This window comes from Musa acuminata, chromosome BXJ1-3 (genome assembly GCF_036884655.1).
Source record: "Musa acuminata AAA Group cultivar baxijiao chromosome BXJ1-3, Cavendish_Baxijiao_AAA, whole genome shotgun sequence".
In the NCBI taxonomy this organism is placed as follows: Eukaryota; Viridiplantae; Streptophyta; class Magnoliopsida; order Zingiberales; family Musaceae; genus Musa; species Musa acuminata.
The window spans coordinates 42,507,992-42,531,707 of record NC_088329.1 but is presented as its reverse complement, the minus strand read 5'-3'; the positions used below and the strand labels follow the sequence as shown (position 1 = coordinate 42,531,707).

General features: G+C 37.1%; 1 protein-coding gene across 8 annotated transcripts; it reads right to left on the bottom strand.

Annotated features, from left to right (window-relative positions):
* Nucleotides 1-121: 121 nt before the first annotated feature.
* LOC103978734 (protein PHOTOPERIOD-INDEPENDENT EARLY FLOWERING 1) lies at nucleotides 122-22,772 on the bottom strand. 8 transcript variants are annotated; one of them, XM_065140832.1, is made up of 23 exons: nucleotides 22,625-22,765; nucleotides 21,807-22,411; nucleotides 20,188-20,270; nucleotides 18,582-18,688; nucleotides 16,559-16,639; nucleotides 16,340-16,447; nucleotides 16,149-16,229; nucleotides 15,954-16,042; nucleotides 15,549-15,667; nucleotides 15,395-15,456; nucleotides 14,024-14,159; nucleotides 13,852-13,923; nucleotides 13,668-13,756; nucleotides 13,469-13,600; nucleotides 10,703-10,738; nucleotides 10,022-10,090; nucleotides 8,325-8,387; nucleotides 5,141-8,237; nucleotides 4,499-4,563; nucleotides 4,349-4,416; nucleotides 3,202-3,976; nucleotides 2,156-2,661; nucleotides 122-931 (listed from the first exon to the last, which is right to left on the bottom strand). In XM_065140832.1, the coding sequence occupies exons 4-23, from the start codon at nucleotides 18,639-18,641 to the stop codon at nucleotides 526-528; spliced, it is 6,114 nt and encodes a 2,037-aa protein (XP_064996904.1). In that variant the 5' UTR covers nucleotides 18,642-18,688; nucleotides 20,188-20,270; nucleotides 21,807-22,411; nucleotides 22,625-22,765; the 3' UTR covers nucleotides 122-525. The 8 variants fall into 8 exon arrangements, with proteins under 8 accessions (XP_064996904.1, XP_064996937.1, XP_064996917.1 ...); XM_065140865.1 differs by having other exon boundaries at nucleotides 15,395-15,453; XM_065140845.1 differs by having other exon boundaries at nucleotides 18,582-18,684.
* Nucleotides 22,773-23,716: the final 944 nt, after the last annotated feature.

Sequence of the window (23,716 nt, the reverse complement as noted above, 5' to 3'; positions counted from 1 at the left end):
AAGGCCAAAAAATGATGTGCAAAATCATCTTTAGATTACAGAGTTTAGGTTACCTGAATGCCACTCCATGATTGATTGGAGAAAGGTATCACACAAATAAATAAAGAAAAAAAAAACCAAGTCGAGAATTTCCTTTTAAATTAATTGAAGGAACAGTCAGTACCTTTTCTTTTCGATGGGTGTCCAACCCAAAATTTTCCCGACGGAAAAAAAATCCCCTGTGGTTAGAATTACAAGCTTTCCCTTTGCTTACAAGAAGGAAAAATATTACATCAATGGGACCTAAGCCTACTACTGTACAAGCATGTCCAAACACCCACCCACAGTGTTTCCAGCCATCCAACCTTTTTCCTTGCCCTTGCATCCCCACACAAGGTTTGATCTGCTCCGTCAGCCCATTCCCATTCGATGCCTCTTTTTAAGACCTCGGGCATTCTCTTTTCTTTAATAATGCCACCACCGACAATCTGTGTTCTCGAGGCCTCTCAAGATCGGTCTAACATTTGGAATTATATGGCAGACGAATCATCCAACATCAGTGATATCCTGCAGTGGTTCCATTTCCTCGAGGCCACTAAAGAAGTTTGGATCATAGGCATGGGGTACAATATCTACAAATTGTGGCTCTTCAAGTGCATCCATGGCATGCCACTGAGAATGGTCACACCCCGTGTCCAAAATGTCAAAAGACTCCATGAGTGTTGTTGGTCGAGGTTGTGCAACATATTTGCTAACCAAACTGGGGTCTTCTTGCACTTCTGTAGTTCTTTGAATTTTCAATTTGGAAGGCTTTATTATATCGGATCCAGATTTGTGCTTGCCTAATGATTGCGACTTCAAGCCACATCTGTATCTGTTGGTATCAGATGAAGGAAAAGCTGATGATGCCCATCCGCAACTATCTCCCTCAAAGCAGGCTTCTGATGCCAGCCTACATAAAAAAAAAAAGGAATAATTGATTTATACAATGTTTTATATCTCCAAGCACATAGCGACATGAAAACGTATGATACTTCAAGATTTCACCCCATATATTAAATCGTTAGCAAAATAACAACTGCGACTATTAAGGGTCAAATTTTTGGATAAAACACAGCTGAAATGGGAAATCCAAACTTCTCTCTCTCATCGAGAACAGATATCCTGAAGACTTGATCTTTAAAATGTCTCAGGAAAATACAGTTCCATAAGATATTTAGCTACCAGCAAGTAGTCAACAACTAAGAACTACAACAAACATATAAATAGTTAACGTATTTTATCAACCAAACTTCTAAAGCTCAGGTTCACGATAACACTATACTCCGCTTAAAGAGTAAAGTTGCATTCATGCATAGGATGGCACTTCAAACAAAAGAATGACGACACGAGTCTAAAAAGACACATAGAAAATGGTCTAAAAGCAATATTTCCACCACTCATTCGTCTTTATTTATTCGATCCCTTTTCTTCTGGCAGAAAAAGGCATCTTCCAACAGATTCAATCCTCACGGAACAACTTTCACCCTTTTTTTGTTGATTGGTTCTGTCTAACTTGTGATTAAGATAAGTGTTTCTTATATAAGAAAGATGCAATTTTCCTCTCGATACCAATTATCCTTCTTAAATTTCTCATTGCATTGAATGAGCTTTCCGGGAGGACATTGTTCAATTGCTCAATATTAACCAAAAGATATAGCAGATCTTCTAGCCATGTTAATGCTTGGCTATGTTTAACTTTGGCACACCCCACCATTTTAACCATTCCAATGCTTGTAGTCATGGAAGTAATGTCTCAGATAACTTGCACAATTAAAACCATTAAATTACGAAGGTTCTGTTTAACTTGCTATAATGGATAAGTCAATGAAAAATAGCGTAGGCCATGAGCTTCACCTTGGATGTGACAACTCCATCTATAACGTGTACAAATAGGCATGGGGCTCAGGACAATATTAAAGCAAGTTGTTCTAAAAGGTGCTGTATTCCTTCCCAAAAGAATGCCCATGAAAAATAACTTATCCATTATATAATAATGCTTGGTTATCAGATAAACGAGGCATGTGCATGAATTTGGTTTTAGTAGTTATATGTCGTGGGCTGCTAAGGGCTTACACAACCACACTATGTTCACAAAAGGAAAGAAAAGTCAGAAACTGGGTATTTTAGTGCTTACCTGAACCGATTTTCAGCAATCCCGCATGATGATTCTGCTAGTAAAAACTGCCCTGGAGGTTCATTTGCTGCTTGTGGCAGTTCTGGAACATGAATCGATAAACTAATGGTCGAGGGGAAAACACTGTCATAATTCACTTCATCACTGGGAAAGTCCAGCATCAGATTCACATGGTCAACTACAGATTGAGAACCTAGCTCGTTGGAAACAATTGCTGAGTCTTCGTGATTCTTATAAACATCAGTAAGGGCCGTGGATACTAGCTTACTTGACTGTCTCGAGCTGGCTAAGTTCATCTTTCCAGTCAATCTTTGAGACTTACCACAAGAGTCAGAGAACCTCCTATTTGAACAGAAATTAATTTTAGAAGATGTCCTGCTTCGATAACTCTCAAGGAGACAATTTGCTCTCCATACAGAAGAAAGAATTGCTAAGAAATGTTTCTGAAGAAGCAATTCATTATCAGGAAGCTCACTTGTCACATTCAGCAATACACGTATTTGATCCTGCAAAAGATTCTCTTTTAGACATATACTCTTTTGAAACATGCATCTCATGATAGGCAGAACATAGCCAACTTCCTAACAACAACAATTCTAACAAGTATATTAAATAATCATCGAAGCTAATATTTCAAGTAAAAATTTTATGATGCACGAAATGAACCCAGAGAAATTAACTAAAGTAATAGCTCATAATATAAGACACTGAAATATCGAAAACCGAACAAAGCAATAACAGATGGCAGCAAAATAGATATACATTACAAATAACTGCATAGACCAGAAAGCCTGTGAATTACAAGAGACAAAACTGAACATAGTGCATAAGACAATGTTAGAATAAATATAAAGTTTCCAGGCCAAAGAATTAAACCTACCAGTTTTAAAATTGTTACTTGCCATAGAAAAACAAGATTTTGATTTTTCTAATAACTAAATCCCACTTTAGAAGTACAGCTAGCTTGGCATCAGTCAGTCAATCCAAGTTTCTTGAAAATTCAAACTAATCAATCAGATCGATTAAAAGAAAAAGAAGCCATTTACCTCAGTCACTTTTAGAAGTGCCTTTCCAGATCCAGAAGAGGTAATCTTTTCTGTATTAGAACTGTCCATAGCAGACAGAACATACTTAAAAAACAGTTCTCGAAACCTCTCACAACAATGGACAGGATGGCGAAACCTTCCTCTGTAAGATCCACCACAAGGAATATCATTAAGTGTGTCACTTATAAAGCTCCAATTAGTGCCATACTCATGTACAATTGCGCACAACAAAGCATCTTCCTGAGATGACCAAATATCTGGAGCAGGAAAGCAATCTTTTGACCAAACTGGTCCCCTCTTTCTAAACCTTTCTGGTTTCACCATTATTACACGTTTTACTGGAACATATGCGATGGAAATCTTTCCACCAGATTTGGTTCTGCTTGCAGGTCTCAGATCAGACTCGGTAGCTCCGTCTCCAAGTTTCAATTCTGTAGCTTCCATAGTATGTTTACCATACTTGTTGAAATCAACAACATGGTTACTGTGAGAAGCTTTCTTAAGTTTCTTAATGCTTTTCCTCAAGTTATTTTCTTCATCTTCTGAGGGAGCAAAAACCTTCTTGCGCTTTTTTCTAGGTGGTGAGCGTGTTGGTGACCCAGCAGAGATAATATCTGGAGAAAGAACTTTATCATCAACAGATATGTCATCTAGTGATGGTTCCTCATGAACAACTTCCATGTCCGAAGCTAATGGCCCTTTCTTCAGAGACTTGAACTTTGTCTTCTTCATTTTCTTTTTTGTCTTAGGCTTCCGTTCATCTAGTGTCCCATTCCTGAAAGCAAAAATATTAATTTAGCATGACCAATGTGAAAGATGAACCTATTTTCTCTTTTGGGGTAACATTCAAAGATGAGAAATATCTAAAGGGACTGGAATTTTTTCTCAAAAAAATGACAGGAAAAACGAAAAGAAAACCTTCATGAATAAAACAGAAGTATCAAGTCTGTCTTTAAATATTTCATGATAAGCAGTAAGTAGTATAATTTTTTTTATTCTATATCATCAGTACACCATCCGCATCATCAGTACATCAGAAATTATCCACTTTTCCTCTCTTTTGTTAAATTAAAGACATATCATCAGTACATCAGAAATTAGTAAAAGCCATTAACCATAATGGGGAACTTGAAGTTAATAGCCTTACTTGAAAGCATCATTCTCATCATCTGCATCATCCGCTAACTGTGCTTCACATTCTAGTTCTTCCAACAACTAAGATAACCATAAGAGTAGGTCAGTCAAAAATCAGCTGGCACAGAAAAAAATGACAGGAACAGCATTTTCACAAACTAACCTGCTGTTGAGCTAATGCTTCAACATGCTGGCGATATGCTGTGGTTGCAAAATCGGCATCCCATCCTGAAAATGAACCAAGAAATAAGCATCTAACTTGACACTAAAGAACCAGAGAGAACCAAAGGAGATGCTATCATGCAATAAAAGATCAACCATGATTTGTGCCATTGAGTTTTTCTTGACCATATTTATTAAATTAATTGATGTGCATACCTAAGAAATATGCTAGGCAAGAATTGGGATCTCATGGCATTGGAGGTGTACTGACGACTTTTTGGCACTCACATCATTCAGCACACCTCTATGGCCAAAATTGGTCTAAGCATAAGCTGGTATGGACAATAGGTTGGCTGGCATGTGCTTGTACCTTCTTGGTCCAGTATGTTTTAAGCTACAATAATGCATGGAGATCAACAAAGAAATCTTTGATGTTATGATATTCCTTAAAAAAAGACTTGAAAAGCTACATAGGGCAACTACAAAACTGCAAGAGCCTATGATGGACATGAGATAGAGAAGACTGCTGTATCAGATGAAGATTGTTTTATACCAGAAGTCCACGACAAACAAAAGTATCAAGAAAATTCCAGTCATGAAAAATATGATACATTTAAATGTCATGAAGGTACTTAATTCTTACTTTCATATAAGAATGGCTCTTGATCTTCATCAATTTCAGCTTCTAGTTCATCTTTAAATTTCTCAATTCGATCAAGCTCCCATTCTTGCTCTTCTACAATTGCCTGATACTCTATTGCAGATTTGTCGACTATAGGATCCCAAAGTTCCAGAAAACGCATCGCGTATCTGTCAATTGGACGAAGCTGATTTTCAAAAGATGAACTTGCTTGTCCAGCTGCTGCTGCTGCTGCAGCCATCTGCTTAACATCAGCAAGCATGTCCATATCTTCATCTTCCCCACCTAATGCAAGAGACTTTTGTTCGCACATATTACTACTGCATAAGATAACGTCATTTTCCTTGCTAACTGAAGTGCAGCAATTCTGCTCTTCAGCAACTTTCTCATCAAGCTTGGTCTCATCCTCATTAACAGGCTCATCATCCTCTGATCTTCCAATGATATCTTCAGTGAATTCTTGATTATCAACAGCCTCTTCTTGTTCTAACTTTTTCAGGGCCATATAATCTGCTTCATCTTCTGCTTGTTTAATAGCTGCTTCAACATCTGCATTGGATAATAGGGCATCCATCCCATTAGCAGAACAGTCAGCAGTGCTAGAGTTTCCTTTCTGCAAACTTTCAATTCTGAGACTTCTATGGCCAGAGAACAATTCCATTGGATCAAGCTTTTTAAAGAACTCCATATTGTAACTACCACTCTGTATAACCAAATCATCAAGTGCACGCTTCTGGTTTGCTTTCTTCAAGATGTTTTCCTCAATGGTACTCTCACTGATAAGTCGATAAATGTGCACTTCCCTTGTCTGCCCAATTCTATGGCATCTATCTTGAGCTTGTTGGTCCATCGCAGGATTCCAGTCACTATCATAAAAAATGACTGTATCGGCACCAACTAGGTTGATCCCCACACCACCGCTACGTGTGGACAAAATAAACAGGAAGTATTTTGGATTTGTGTTAAAACGCTGCATCAGTGTCTGTCTCTCTTCTGGCTGTGTAGATCCATCTAATCGCATGTAGGTGAACCCATACAAATTAATGAAAGCCTCCAAGATATCAAGCATCTTTGTCATCTGAGTAAAAATTAGAGCCCTGTGGCCTTCTGCTTTCAATCGTCTTAGCAATATTGCAAGCTCCTGTAGCTTTCCACAGTCAAACTGTATTAGACGTCTGTCAGGAAAATAAACTTGTCGCCGAACAATGGCTGGCCTAATAGCTGATAATAAAGGTGCAAAGACCTCTCGGCATTTTTCCTTGTATGCTGGTTGCAGAAAAACAGGAGATCTACCTTTACTGCACCAGCAAACAGGAAAGGGGGCACGCGAAGCAGGAATTGCAAACATGAAACATTCAACTAGATCAAGAATCTTCTGAAAGCGTTCAATGGGTGAAAGAACTATATCTGCCAGTCTCGATGAAAAGTTCATGTAACATGAAGGATTATTCTTTTGCTCAAGAATGTCAAAGACCGGATGTTTTATTGTGACAAGCTTCCTCAGATCAGTTCCATATACGGGCTTCTTCTGGCACTGCAAGGAATTCCACCATGCAACGGACATGGCTCTTTCTTTCACATGTTTCACTCTTTCCTCCCAAAGGGCCTTCTGAATCTCTTCAAATATGTTAGTTCCATGAATTTTTCTCTTCAGCTCATATCTACTTTGGAAAAAAGAAAGACTGCCAGAAGCCTCAAGCCAAGTACGCTGGATTAAATTTGGGGGACAAGCAATTGAGTTGACTTCATCCTTCACCCATGAAGTCATACAATAATCATTTTGTGTAAATACAAAATTTAAGCCACAGAGATCAACTTTTGAAAATGGGCTGGAAGAAAAGATTGTACAAATAGAAGAGCTCAATTGCATGTCCATACCAGCCATGTCAAATGAACTTACAATTGGACGGCCTTCAAAAAGATCTGGATGGTTACAAACTTTACGAAGTTGCATTATAACACTAATCATCCCGAAAAAATTTGAACTCGCTAATGTTGCTTGAGTTTCTGAGCTGGCAATAAAATCTTCATACAAATTTCGCTGCCTTCTGGAAAGCCTACAGTATATGACATGTTCATGCTTCTTTGGGAGTTGTTTTTCCACATCCCTTTTTAAACGTCTTAATATGAAAGGACGAAGCACATTATGCAACCGGTCAACAACTTCTTTGTTAACTTTCTCCTGGCCCTCCACCATCCCCGAAATTGGGTTGCAAAACCAGTCTTTAAATTCTTGATGAGACTGAAAAATATGAGGCATTAAGAAATGCATCAAAGACCAAAGTTCCATAAGGTCATTCTGCAAGGGTGTTCCAGTCAACAGAATTCGCCGTTTTGAGTTAAAATTCAGTAGAGTCTGCCACCTCTGAGATTTCCAGTTCTTTATCAAGTGTGCTTCGTCCAGAATGAGGTATTTCCATTTCTTTCGCTTAAATACTTTTGAATCCTGAATAACAAGCCTGTAAGTAGTAATGCAAATGTGAAAGTAATTAGGTTTTAACCAACCCTGTCGTTTAAGCTTCCGTTCCTTTGCACTCCCAAAGTATGTTAGTATTTTGAATGCAGGACACCATTTAAGGAATTCAGTCTCCCAATTGAGCATGACACTAGTTGGAACCACTATGAGATGAGGCCCCCATATTCCCTTGTCACAAGCTAGGTGAGCAAGAAGAGCAATGGTCATGATTGTCTTCCCTAAGCCCATTTCATCTGCTAGAATTCCATTTAGCCTCTTTTCATACATTGTTACCAGCCAATCTAGACCAATGTGTTGGTATTCACGGAGAGGATGCTTCAGAAGGAAAGGGAACTTTGTCCGCACTTTTGTTGTTGAGAAAGTGTTTCCAGTCGGCTGTGCTGATCTTGCAGCAGCTGCTGCATCGGCAATGATAATCTCACTCTCCCTCCCATCCATTATGTTATCACAATCCGTTTTTATCTCTTTATAAACAGAAGAATCCAATTCATTTTGATCTGGAGATTTGTCCTCTTGATATTCACCATCAATCATTTTGAGGTTTTGAGTTTTGTTCTCCAGCTGATCATCAGTGCTTGAGGAAGAAAAATCAGATTTCTTCATCCCATCGTCAATGCATAAATCCTAACATAAAGTAGGATTAGTAATTAACATAAACATGGAAATACAGTTAGCAATCTACAACAACAGCACCAACAAAAATACTCATACCTTGTTGTACCTTGCAAGCAGTTCTTCTACGGGCATTTCACTCTCTTCTTTCAGTGACTTTATCTGTGCAGAACATACTAATTAAGTAAAACTAGGCTAGAAGATATTAAAATATATTGTCCATCAACAAAGAACAAAGAGAGCTAACAAGTATAAATATTTCATTTGACAAACTAGCAATATATTAAAAGATAGGAGATTCGTTCAAAAGAACGGGCAACAATTGTTCCTTTGAGTGAGAATTGGAAATATATAAAACCTTTCAACAAACATTCGACAATGCTTGAGCATAAAAGGTCCACCTCATCAAATATGATACATGTAAGATGTTTGATCATTTAACCACTTGACAAAAGATTTTCCACCTCATCAACACTATGCAATATGTGGTCAAGGTTTCCCGTAGTAAAGATTACTCTAACTCAAGGAATCATAATGTGATGATGCTTCACGGCACAGACCCTGCAGAACCTAATTAATGTTTTCTACCCATGATTATTTTCAATGCATAGCAGCAAAATAGACATCTAAGTCAAGCAATGGACTTGAAAGCAATGGCATATGTTCTGATCTCCAAAACAACAGCTGCAAAGCTGTCTGACGTTGAAATAGATTGTTTTCCAGCTGACATAGGACCATAAACGTTAAATCATATCTTCACTTGTAGTCAATTTGCTGATAAACTAGACTCAGCATACTGATGAAATTGATGACACTCTCTACCAATATGATAATTCATGAATGACATAACAAACATTTACAAGAAGATGAATCCATTAATTTAATTTCAATAACCAGAAAAAAATATTCCAAAGAAGTGTCCATATTTACCAAGAATTTAAAATACTATCAAAATTCTGTTGTTATATATTCTTGAAAAATAAGATATTTCAAGAAAATGCATACATGTCTCATAGTGTTAGACAAGCATCAAGATATGACAAGCATTTTCAAATTTCCAAATTTCATACCCACCCACTCCACATTACATAAAATTGTCATCTCAATCCATGTACTTAGTAACACACATATATAAACGAACATATCAAAAGAATTTAACTCAAATAAATCAGAAAAACAACAACCATCAAATAATCACATCCAGTATTCCAGACCAATAAAAGCATTAATATTCAAATTAAGAAAATGCTGTTTTAAATGTGATAGTTCCCGAATTTCATCAACCATTAAAAAATCTAATTGCACCAAGACACCTAATGAAACTAATCAACCTCACAGTCCAAGGAATATCTCTGAAAGCAGTGTTCCATGTTACTATTATCAAAGATGTCATAGGCCTCTTCATGTATCCTACTGAATAACAAAGGAGCATGTCTCTAAAATCCATTTTTATTGGATAAAACATTTTGAAGCTCTCAGAAGTTTATATGTGATGATTAACAACAACGCAATTCCATCAAATAAGGAACTGTCCAAATCATTTTAGCATAGCGCTTACCGAATGCGAATGCTTATCACATGCTTATTTTCTTCGAGAATATACTATTTAGATTGGTTTGCAGCAATATTTGGATCATTCTTGATTTACTAAATATAAAGCATATGGGTTTCTGAATGGATTTGTTTCTCTGAATTGTCATCTCAGGGCTTAACAAAATACTATGAGTAGATAGAACAAACAGGTCAACAGCACAAAAGAGATATCAGAAGGAAAAGGATTTGTAAAGCCTTTACACCTCCTCAAGCGGATTGACTTCTTCCTTCTTTGCCAACTCTTCCTCTTCAGACAATGTTGTCTCATCATCCTACGCACACAGGAAATGATACTATTTAAGATGTTATCAAGATAAAAACACAATTAGGATACAAGAATGAACAAACTATATATAAAGATCAAAATTGATCAGATTTTTCTTATAATACAGATTAACAAAATCAAGAACATACTGTATAGAAAAGTAGAATTTCAATATTTCAAATGCATTCTGATTTGTTTTCTCAAAATTATATCTATCATAGCATGCTGGTTATCCACTAGCACAATCATTATCAACGGGTCCAAAAGCATCTGAATATTAAAATGTTAGTGATCAAAAGATTCACATTTTGAAATTAATGGTAAAAGTAAGCCTGTCCTATTGATCGCAAGAAAAAAAAAACAGATTTAAAAAACATGATCATAATTTTCAGTATGGATCCTTCTCATATGACATGCTCATGCATTTTTTGCAATTGATGGCTGAAAAATCCTTCTCAAACCTTGTATATTAAAACAAGCAATGTTAAGGCAATATATAATTTTACATATAAAGCACATTAATAGAGAATAGGATACCTAAATATCTGAAATGAAATAAAGGATTGTAAAAAAAAAGAAATACTGATAAAACTTTGAATAACTAAGTGATCAATAGTACCTTCTCCTCACTTGCAGCAGTGTAATCTCTATCATCCTAAAAAATAAACAAAAGTGGAACCCTCAGCAGAATATCATCAATCAAAAATAATATTCAAATTTTGTCATCTGCAACGTAATAGTAATGGAAACTTTTAATAAAACATAGAATGCATGGAATTGGAAAGGATATATAATGCAAAATATCCACATTAACTATACAATTGATAAAGAAATGTTAGGAAATGGCTACCTGACTGAAACAGACTAATGGATCAATTAAGCAACACCATAACAGCAAAAAGTATAAACAAAAACACCTTCCATATGCATTTAACAGAGGTACAAAACACAGAAAAATGAGTATAACAAATTAACATCCTAGCTTAAAATAAATCAAAATGATCAACGAATTTAACTTGTGGTTTAATTAAAAATGTAGGTTCAAAAGAATTAGCTTCATAAAGAACTGAACTACAATCTTAATAGAAACTTTTAATTAAAACATAGAACATGTCAAAGTGAAAGGATATGTAATACAACATATCCACATCTACTATATTGTTGATAAAGCAATGTAAGAAAATGGCTTTCCGCGACACAAACCACTATTTCACTTGAGCAACATCATAACATAATGTGTAAATGACAATGCCTTCCACACCCATTTGCCACAGGCAAGAAAGACACAGGAAAACGGTTACAATAAAGAGTCACCATATCCTAAACTAACATGATCATCAATCCATATTGAGCTTAATTTATGATTTAATAAAAATATCCGTTCAGAAGAATTAGTTAAATAACTGAACTAATCATGATCAAGATAGAATGAACTTTCTTCACCCTCTTGCCTGAAGAATATTAACATCGGAGTCATCACAGATCATTGTGCATCTAATTCCATCAACCAAGACACTGCAGAAATCATTCAATAGCCTTCATATATCATCACAGATCACACTGCATTGAAGTTGTCAAAGTGTCACACTGTACATACTCACATTTAAGCTTCTTCATATTTTCACAATAAAACTAGTGAGTTTTCCTCCAAATTTTCATTAAAGCATATCTGCATGTGTGATAGTGAAGACACTAGCACGTGCTTCGGCATTCTTTATAGTCAACATTGGCTACGAGTACCTTGACAATGCACTCATATCATCTCATTTATCACAATTTCTAGGACCTAGATAGAAACTCCAACAAATCCATAAAAAATGCCAAAAGGACTCTAAGCAAATGTTCCAATGAGTTTTTCTGTGATGCATTGGTATGCCCTTCAACCTACATAGATGCTTCTTAAAAAGATGACATAAAAGGGATGCTACTTAAAAGCATTTTTCTTTTACACAGTGAAGAAAGCAAAGTCCTCCCTGGCTCTTAAACCACAACCCCCTCTCCCTCCTCCTTAATGTATTTGTGATGGCTAGAATTTTGAATTATTAATTTGTGCTATAATTTTCAAACGGTGTTGATATGGATGTTAATCTTCTTTGGTATTGTTATTTTATTATTAGATTCTGACAATTTTAAACCTTAATGTTTTGTAGATATTTAAATGAATGTATTTGATATTTAGCCGTGATAATTTGAATATGAAACTCATATTTTGTTTAATTTTTATTTTAATGATTGGGTTTCTTCTTAATTATAACTTTTTATCATTTTTCTATTAGCTGGCCTGTCGATTCTTGGACGAGCGCTTAGTACCTCAGGCATTTTGAAACCTTCACATCTTTTAGCGCCCTACGCCTTTAGCAAATCTGCTTTTACAAGAATTTATCATGCAAAAATCGATAGTTTAAGAAAATCGACTGAGACCCAAATATGTCTTAGAAGATAACTAGCTTTACATGACCAAAAAAACAATTAGAGGTGTCGATGCCTAAACTGAAGACAGATTGTATGCACTTAAATGTGCATGAAGGGACAGAATTATATGCAATTGCAGGCCGAGATGATTCTTATAAAACATGGAGCACGGCATAAGAAAAAGATCATGGAGTAATAACTTCCTAGGGAAGTATCCAGTTGGCTCAAGATGATTGTGTTGAAGGGCAAAGGGCATAGAGGGGTTTCCTCTTTCTGCCCACAAAACGAGAAGACTCTTCACACAATACATATACAGTTTCATGTTCTCAGAGTACAACCAGCTTCTTGTCCAGTCAGAATGGTGTGATAAATGCACAGATTGGCATATACTGCAATTAACCAAATATGTTATTCTTCATTATCAACCTGAACCCAATCCTATCAATCCAGTCACACAACATCCAACTTCATATTTTATTTTTAGCATCTGATACAATTGCTAGTTAGCCCCAGTTCACTGAGAAATAGGTGTGCCATGAATGTGAACATAATTCTCATCAAATATGTAACAAGCCATGCCACAAACAAATAATTCTATTTACACTAAAACATAAACCATCAATCTATCAAGATGCTCCCATACCATGGTGATAAGTTAAACGTCCTAACCGAAAAAACCATTGATATGAATCCTAAAAGAATAAGGCAACCATAGAAATGATCAGATTCTACTTCAATGTTAACAAAAGAAACACAAATTAAAAGTAACTGTAGTTTAGTCCAGTTCTAGCACATGGAATATGCAAAAAAGATGTACCACATGAACAACAATTAGAATTAACACTGATAATTATGTTTCTGTAACATAAGTTTTTTCTCCAAATATATACACAGGAGATTTCTGAGGCAGTAGTAAAATAGACATTATGGACGATATAAACACCTTTGGAAAAACACAAGACCAGCAGCTTACCAAGTCATCACTTGGACCAAGGGTTGAATGTTCCATATCACACAAGTCAAGATTTTCTGAACAAAGTTTTGGCTGTAATTTCTTGATAGTCAACTGTCCTCGAAAGGAGGAAGAGTCACCATTACTTTCCCTCTGTCATAAATTTAGAAGTCAGAAAATGATGAATATTCATATACAGAATAGAGTTTGTGCAACTTACATTATGGGGCTGACCAAAATCTTGCTGTACATGATTATTCTCTGCAGAATGATGCTTCACATTCTCGCCATTTACTTGGTTCAAATATTCTGCAAAGTCACTAAAAGAATCAGAATTAATCACTTCTGTGGTAAGACATTTTCACTTATTCTATTGGAGATCTTTCAACTTACTGATATCTCACCCGTAATCTGATCTTTTTGCACAACAGGCATAAATAAATCTTCATCACTTCCTGAACCATCTTTCCTGCTAGCTGAGAAAGCTCACATTCATCATATTTTAGGGGGGTGGTCGGCAGACATCAGCATCTAGCTTACCAATGTAACAGCAAACATCAAAAATCTTGAGCTTACAGTTGTCTTTGGCATAGAACTTGAGAAGCTCCTCAAGTGGTAGATCAGCTTCAGCTTTCAAGGCAGTTAATTCTTCTCTCCGCTCCTCCACAGTAATTTGAGCTTCATCCTCCTCAATAGTGCACTCATCATCTTCCTGCACATCACAACAATGTAATAGACCATCATATTAAATTCAGCAAATAAAATAGATAATTTTAATACCACAATGCCGTATGTTCAGCGAAATTAACAATGCCTTCCAAAAAGGTCAAAGCAGGTCAACTGACAGTGGGCAAAGTAGCACATTCATGCCACAGGCATTTTGGTGAAAAATAAGAAATTAGCAGTCAAAAAAAAATTCAGAATACAGAAAATGTAATTGATGAGAACCAGGTCAACACCCCCAAACTGCCAATCAAATACATTTGTTGTCTTAGCTCATAAGTCCAGCATAATGTTCAAAAAATACTTGATACTTCTACATGCATAGCTGCAACATTCACTAAATTTCACCCATAAGAGAAAGAGGAGAAGAAATGTCGAGTCGACTTGGAGTTAAATCAACTAGACTATGTTATGGTTGCCATTGCCTACTCACCAACCTCACATAAGAAACATATATCTCCACCAAGGTTTTTAATTTCAAATGATACTGCCCGTACCGGGCGGTATGTACCGGTCCGCTAGTAGACCGGTACACGACCGCCAGCTATCGGGCGGTACCATCGATTAGGGTTGTTTCCGCCCCGTTACCACGCGAAATCGACTATCACCGACCACTACGAGGCGATATTAGCCGAGGGAGAAGGAAGAAGAGAGAGAAAAAAGGGAAAACCTAAAGATCCGACCTCTGCGACGATGAGGCCTCGATGTCATCGACGACTTCTCATCCGTACAGGGAGAAGAAGCCTCGGCAACGTCGCCGAGCCTTCACGGGGAGAAGAAACGAGGCAACGACATCGAGAGGTACGGTATTATATATATATAATTTTTTATATATATAACTTTTTAACTTTTTATTATTATTATAATTATATATATACACACACACCGAGCAGTACGGTATACTCGTACCGTACCAAGCTGAACTCGATACTTCGATACGGTACGAAATTACGAACCTTGATCTCCACCATCATTTAGTGATTCATCTAACTTGATGGGGTCTATCTGATTCACAAATATTGCACCAAGTTTTTCTTGACAGTTAGACCCATTATTCAACGGTGCTCTTCCCTCTATTTTGGTCATCAACAAATGGTATTATAGTACATTCATAAAGAAAGGTGAATAGGTCAAACTTCATCTTGAATAATATGTTGATCTAATTTCGCACTACATGTTACCTTAAAATAAATATAATGGGCAAAGCATGGGACAGCAGCTTACCAAGTCATCTTCAGATCGGATGCTAAAATCATCACCACTCTCGAGGTTATCCAACTGGGCTGCTGTAGGGAAGTTATAAGCTTTCAAATAAGTAGATAAATACTAAAAGCAAAGACTTCAAATGGATACACCAAGATGTCAAAATTTGTCGGACCTGGTGCGTCAGTGCTTTTGCACTCCACGTGTGCATCTTGCTCCATTTTTAAATCCATATCCTCTGTTCTAGAAGAATAGTGCACATCTACAAGGTTTTCCGCAAGCATTGTGGAGTACCTGTGAATGAAAATAGAAACAAGTACATCAACTCTATGATATTGTGACAAAGAACCAAGATCTTAAATACCAGTCAGACAGGTACGCATTGCCTGGTAATTACCAGTCCAACCAAGAACCTCTAACTGTGCATACAGATGCTGCTCAGCTTTGTATTCTTTTTTTTTATCATTAATACCAGGCAGTATGGGCTGGTATACCATCTGGTATTGGACCAGTGATATAAAACCTTGCATAGAACAGAAAGATCACTAAAGAAACCACACAAAAATAAAAATTTCAATACCTTTCAGTCTGGCCTAAAAGAAAATCAAGCTGCTTATCAAGAGCTTTTTTCTTTCTCTCCTCAACATCCAATTGGAACTTATAAAGAACCTAAAGTCAAGAATACAGAAGGGACTTAATCCTCGTCAAAACAGAAAGAAATTGTAAAGCAACATCGATTAAGTATATAATAAATACATAAGTACTCAAAAAATACCAGCTTCTCTATTTTTATCCAAAATTTCTTCACATCCTTTGAAATATTGAGTGCAACTTTTTTCAGACGCTGCTCTTCTTCCTGAATATGGGAAATGATATATATACTAGTCTTAAATAAAAAAGCTTCAGAAAATGAAACTGAGGGGCATTGAGTTTCTTTCTGATTATTGTCATAATAAAAAGACAAACCTTCACTTTTTTCTCTCCCCTAGTGGCATAATCCAGAACACTTTTACTGGCTCTTATTGCAACCTTCTTTGCCTGAGCCAATTTCCATTTCCTCTCTGATTCAAAATCCTGCAGCCAAGCAACATCAAGTCAAGCAGTAAGATCAAGAATTAGTTTGTCAAAAAGCAAAGTGTAATTTGGCTAAGCATACAATATCACCAACAAAGCTTAATAACTTACTTTTGACAACCAAACCATCTCCTCTATGACATGATCCCAGTGGGTCTTTGGCCGAGGAGGTTCCTTCGGAACTTCAAGTGCCTACACAAAGACACAGATTAATGCAGAGAAACAATGTTGCTCTCCACATAGTACAGTTAAAACCTTGTCTTATAGTTATAGTTAGGCGCATAAAACTGTCCCAAAACACACCGCCACAATAAAAAGAACCCAACTCCCCACGAGAAAAAGAACACGTTCCTTTAAATAGCAGGTTATACATCTGAAAGGTTACCCTATTTCTCGTTGCTGGTGCAACATGCACTTGAATGGTCAAAACTAGAGAAACTATAGACATGAGCAAAAGCTGTTAACAGATCCTCATAGGCTCCTGTTATATTGCTTTAGATATTAATAACTACCCAATGATTTTTCTCATTTATGGACCTTAATAAAACATACTTTGTTCTCAATATTACGAAATATATTTTTATGCAGAACATTGCAACTTAAATTGAGGCTTAAGCAGAAAGGCACGCAATGAGAGGATGATATCAAGAATATCGACAAAGATTTTGTTTTAAACACCTGAAGTTACTAAATTTACACAATGTTTTACAAATTAAACATCAACCTTAGAAAGAACCAATATACTTAAATAAACATGTGTCCTTATCAATAAATGTGACTGAACCAATCATCAGACAGACAATTAAACCAAGTAAACTAAATTACTCTTTTTCTCCCTTATTTTACCAAAACGACCAGCAATGGATCAAACATTTTTATGTGGAGATTGGAGGAAGGAAAAAATATTATTTGAAGATAGAAGCAACATTGTACTAGTCAACCAGAAAAGGTCTTCAAGATAGAGCAAACAAGCTTTGAACTACGAAACTGTTTAGTAGCTGCAAACACAGGAAAATGAGATTTAAAATCCATGGATACAGCAGACTGAAAGGGAATATAAATACGACTGATAAAAATAGATATTTATCATGAACACCAAAACTTCTCCCCTTCAAGGATCTTAACTGATGGCTGCATTATTCATTTCGGAATCATGCAAGCTGCAACAGAGGGATGTCCACTAAAACTAGTGAAACAAGAAAAGCACAGTCAGGGGGCTATCAAAAGGATGTAATGCCATCTTAAAATCCAACTTATGAAGTTCCAATTTCCCAACAGCCCTTATTCCATGTCATGACATGGCGAAGAGGCCATAGAACTGGCTTAGAAAACGATCTGTTATCCTCAGTTGGTATCTTTTGCAATTTCTATGAAGTAATATGAGCACCAAATTAATTTCTTTTATATAGAGATGCAAACAATACAAATTTTGCTTTTTCAATGAAGAAAATTTTGTAGTTCCAATTGCCTAAGCATCATGGCTCACTGGAAGCTAGAAAACCAATATAAGTGGAAGCCATTCAGCGTACTTAGCGTATCTGACCGTACCTGCAGGACCATCTGACATTACCAGCAGGACAAACTGGCATAGAAAAGAGCCCCTAACCATTTATAGGTCTTCAGAGTACCAAATTCCAATTCACATGAACTGAAAAATCTATATAAATCTGGAGCAACAGCCCCTGAATAAGATCATGAAAAAACGGAAGATTGAGATAAAGCAACCATCATTTTCAACTGTTAACCTTTATAACTGAACAGGCAACTTTCTACTACACCGTCATGCATTTGATGCTAAAAAATGAGCACCAACTCTAGTTTGTGTTGTAAGAGAAGAGACAAGAATTTCTAGAATATGCTGCTTGTTGAGTCTCTTTTACCTTTTAGTGTTACTAAGACCATGAGAAAATGAAAGAAGTAAATAATATAAGCACAGAAATGCCACCCTAAAAAGGCAAACCAAGCCACTAATTAACATCAATTCCTGCACCCACAGAAAGATTCCACTGATTCAAAAGTTTTGTGATGTAGCTGTTTTCTGAAAACAAACTTGCGAATAAATAGCTTGGTAATGCATGTAACCACAAGATACAAATACCAAAGTAGTGGCTGATTAAAAGCTTCAGAAGCTAACCTTTTGACGCCGAGCTCTCGTCTCATGGTCTAACTTCGATCTGGGACCCTTTGAGGCCATGTTAGCGTTTTCTTGTAAATACTTACTTCATGATTTAAGATACCTGTCTGGCACAAATTCCTCAAGTTAGTGACAAGTTTGCCGGTGAACTAATAGAAAACAAGGACCTTGTATAAGAGGCAGGTATTTGACTTTAATGAACCCCACAAGAAGAATTATCATTCATGCATTTTAAAATTAAGCCTTCCAAATTCACAAATAGGTACAAGTTGACAATTTCAATACGTGTTTTTTTATTCTTTAAGAAACTATTCATTCATTCATGAAATTTATCAGTAACAACAGTCAAAAAGAGACCAGACTAAAAAAAATCAAGCAGATTTAGTTCCCCCAAAGTGGGAGAAGTTCCTAATTCTACCAAGGTTATCAAGGTTATGCGCCATAAGGTGCTAAGTACTAGCTTTGGCAATTTTTAAAAAAAATTATATCAGCTACTACAGAATCATATCCATCAATAATATAAGGTTAGAAGAGGAAACAATTTTAGATAAAGAGAGTAAATATTCCACAAATTTACACAACCAACATGCTTTACAAACAAGAGACCAACTAAAAAATGCTATTTTATTTTTCATAAAAGCAATCAAAAGATATCCACAGGAAGCATCACCAAGCTCGTCTTTGTAAATGAGAGAAGGCTTTTGCAAGCCCAACTGAAAGATAAAATAGTGAAAGGGGGAAAAGGTATAAGTAAACAGTGTATGAACAATTATAGAAAAAGTCAAAGGGATGTTAAGGAGGTGAGGCAATATTTGCTGACTGCAAATGCCAGAGATTTGGGTCAGATAAAAATCTTGTGCAAGTGCAAGTGAAAGGAGAAAATGACGATGTTTTTATCAAAATACCACCATATATTCTGTATGTCTTCAGAATTTGTTATCATGACTGGGATCAGGGTGATACTGATAACAGATGAGATGATGAAGAGGCATAACACTAAATGCAAGTACATATTGGTGAAAAGTTTGAGAGGAAATCTCCTACAAAAATAACAAACAGTAAAGGCATATACTGCAGAATGTTTCCACCAGTCCATTATAGGAAAATATCAAAAGAACATGACAGAAAATTAGGAAACCATGTCAGTTGTGGTATCTAAAAATCATTAATGTCTCCACGAGTCCATGATAGGAAAATATCAAAGAACATGACAGACAATTAGGAAACCATGGTCAGTTGTGGTATCTAAATATTATTAAGGGACAAAATATATTACTACTAAAAACAAAGGGAAAAGGGAGATCAAAGTTAACTCACTTGATACTTTTGTGAATGAAATTTTAAAGAACATGGACAGTTGTGAAGACACTTACAAATGAAACCAGCAAGATAGGATTTGTGGCAGTCGAAATGATTAACAAGTTTTGCCTGATTATGTTTTTTTATCATGAGCAGACGAGAACAAAGCAACACTGATCATGAGCGGCTACCAAGAGTTATGAATTCAATGATGATGTAATAAATCATCACTATCATCACACTATCTCAGAACAAATTCTGAGGTACTTACTGGCAAAAGTAATGTTCAGATGAAGAGATTGTATACCTGATCTTGAACGTCCAAAATGGACGTTTTTATGAGATCAAAAATCTTTATCCCTAGAAAACTGCAGGCAGCATATTCGTTGGCTGGTAAAAGCATGAATTTTGGTAAGCAAGAGGTTCAAAATTTTTGATGTATTTGCATAAGCAAAGTCTGCTAATTCACAATAAACCATTCAATTCACAATATATGCTAAGCAGTCAACCATCAACTAATCCATGCGCCAACTAAAAGGGTAAATAGATTTAAAGAATTATGCAAGTATCATAAGATTAACAAAATGAAATGGTAAAAAAAGTTTTAACCACATCAAATCCAGTAGATAAAAACTTTCATAGCAACTCAAGCATCCATCTAGGCTCACACCATGACCGACATAGGCTATAGACTTTTTGGTTCGGCACCATAGATATTGCTTAATTGTATAAACAGCATATGGCCATTCAATCGCTTTTGTGACATCTAATTGACACATTAAGTAGGCTAAACACTGTTTTTGTATCAAAACTTTGACTGTTTGATCAATGGACTTCAATATCCATTAACTCAATACCGTGTGATGTTCTCTATCATGCTTCCACAAATGCCACAACTTTGATAAATGCGATGATAGCAATGATATGATTAAACAGGAGGCAATCAACAGCCAGTAAGATTTCTTTAGTATTGCTCCTCGACAATTTTTTATGTCGAATGTTCTTATGATGCCAATGATAGTCTCTGAAAGATCTTGCTAACAAGTCTATCAGTCCTGCTAAAGCCAATAATTTTTGTGTCCTTTAGCAGCATTGGTTATAGGTGCTGCACTACCATCACTGGTTGAAAATGACTTTGACACTATGCAATGAGACCTGTCTAACACAAGGAAGATCAACGATATTTCTAAAATTTTCTTGAAAATTGATTACCACATTCTTCCTGCTAAAGGTTACAAGGATTCTCTTAGGTCTCACATCTCCAATTGGGAAATGATTCATCTCCACTTCCTTTTTCACATAGATGCAAATTCAGACCAGACCAAGGAAGAAACTGAATCAAGAGTCAATGGAAACAAAAGACCAAAACATTCAGAGACCAAGTAAAATGAAAAAATAAGATGCAAGAGCATCTTGCCGCATGATCTTGGGGAGGATCAAATGTTACACGGCCTACCGCTTCGAACTCATGATGCCAAGGTGGCAAATCGAACAACCTTTCCATAGACGCAAACCCGAACCAATTACTTATCATATGGGTCAATAAAAAAAATAAAAGAACGAGAGGCAACAAATACAGAAAAATCAAAAAATGATAAATAGAAGAAAAAGAATAGAAGAACATTTGTAAAGAGAACTAGAATTTCAAGAAAATCTTTGAAAATTAATTTAAACAAAAAAATGACATGAGTACACGAAATTTCACCAAAATTTGCTTTCAAAAATTTTCTTGATTTCATAAACATGGAGGCATCGCATTTTTAGCCTAGAAACAAGGAAGGCTACCAAGAAAATGCACACAACCGTAACAGACCGAGAGACCAAAAATCTTGAAGACGACGGGGAGGAAAGTTCAGTTCAAGACTCAGTGGCAGCAATCGGCACCAAATACAACGATCGAAGCCGTGTTCCGATTCAGCTACTCACCACTGCGGAAAAAAACAAAAAACGCCCCGCCGCTAGCCTTCCGACAACGACGCGCTGGGGAAGCCGGACGCCGAGCACGAGAGAGATGCCGATCATCAAGAAGACCGCAACGAGAAGCGTCACGAGGAAGGACGACGGCGGATCAAGAAAGGTACGCTGCCACGCCAGTGAGGAGGGTGGGAGGAGGGAGGGGGAAGGATTAGGGTTTCACCGGGCGAGCGAAGCCGAAGGTAGAGAAGATAGACGAGGGGACGCGAGGAAGCGAGAAAGGGGATGCAGAGATCGAAAAGGGCATCGAGCTGATGAGAGGTCTATTAAAGGAGTCGGGACTCCTCGAGCTGCAGCTGGCGTCACAGATCTCACATCAACCGTCGACGCGTCATCAGACGGCTGAGATCAGCTGTTTGACTACAGCCGGAGTGTCGCTTACGGGATGGAAAAACTAATAATAAGTCAGGAATGAGAGGACCCGTTAAGAATTTCATAAAACTAAAACATGGATCCGATATCCTTCTCGGGTAAAAGTCTAATAGATCCGACCCGGAAGCGCCCAATCCGGCCGGCCTCGAGCCCTAGTCCCCCCTTTCCCCCGAGCAGTAGTGGCCCTGCAAAAATCCCCAAATCCCAACCAAGAAAGAACGACCCCAACGCACAAAGAATGAGAGAAAAAGATGGCAGATTGGAAGTGCAGAGAAGAGAGAGGGGGAAGCAGAGCGAGAAGGGCGAGATAGCGGCAGAACGAAGAGAAGAGACGGGGCGGAGAAGAGGAGGAGGAGAAGACAAAAAGAAGCAAACGAGAGTGAGAGAGAGATTCAAACCTGCGGAATGGCGTTCCGGCGCTGCGATTCGGAGGAGCAGGGAGCGGACTTCGGCGGATCAGACGAGGGGAAAGGGGTTGCGAAGGAGAGCGTCGCGGGGAGAGAGGGTGGGCTTCGATCTTTAACCTAGGGCTTGATAAGCGGACGCCTGTTTTCTGCCATTGCCGGTGCGTGTAGGGGCGCCGGTTCGCGTGATGGGTTGTGGCGGAACTACTCCATGAAATGGGGTACGAATAACAGCAGTGAGGGTGTCGGGACCAATCCGACCCGTTAGGAAGCACGACATAGCAAGAAGACAAACCTGGAGGGAGCCAAGGCGGAGCATCGTTTGCATAACAGAATTATCGGGTTATCGGATCTCTTTATGAATACGAAGCAAGCAATTCGATCAAATTTGGGCTTTGTTGCAAATTATGTTCTTGACGTTTACGTTTGGCTTGGCGGTCAACTTTCCATGAGAAGTCAACGACGTCAACCTGCCATGATAAATACGATCTGGAATTTGTCCCTCGTTCCAAGACAAATTTAGCATTACTTTTAACACCAAAACTGCTAAAAACAAAAGCAAGATATTTACTGAACATTTAGTAAGTAAAAGAGGCTCAATGTGGCATATACGTTGATTTACAAATCGAGTTCACTGCAAGTCATATTTGTAATAACTAATCCTATTCCCATTTTGTTTACTACTATGAACTAACCTAATGTTCTACGTGTGGTTAAAAGGTTCTATGTACCTAAAGGAAATGGAACATTGGTGAGGGCAAGAACAATATATTCTTCTTTAGCACCTTCGACTAATGGAATAATAGAATCGAATTTAAAAAGTAGGAAATTATGTGTTTTTATGGAAAGTATCCTAAGATATTTCTATGAATAATCAAATTGAAATTAAATGCCTTTGCTTTAAATTGTTAGATTTCGAGTTAAAAATTGAACAATTTCCCATCAGAACAACGTTCCATTTATATTTGCAAGAAGAGAGTTGTGTTTCACGGAATTACCCAAAGTATGCATTAAAATTCGTTGAGATTCGGGTTGGAGGCATCGAGAAATATGTCCTCCACCGATTTCGAAGGTAAAGGGACTCTG

What these genes read in the sequence shown, in the direction of transcription:
- LOC103978734 (XM_009394636.3), bottom strand. Translation starts at nt 18,641, where the DNA reads ATGGCCTCAAAGGGTCCCAGATCGAAGTTAGACCATGAGACGAGAGCT. An exon ending in CAAAAGCACTGACGCACCAG is followed by an intron (nt 15,457 to 15,548) that starts GTCCGACAAATT and finishes ACTTCCCTACAG; the next exon opens with CAGCCCAGTTGGATAACCTC. An exon ending in TCCGATCTGAAGATGACTTG is followed by an intron (nt 14,160 to 15,394) that starts GTAAGCTGCTGT and finishes TGTGATGTGCAG; the next exon opens with GAAGATGATGAGTGCACTAT.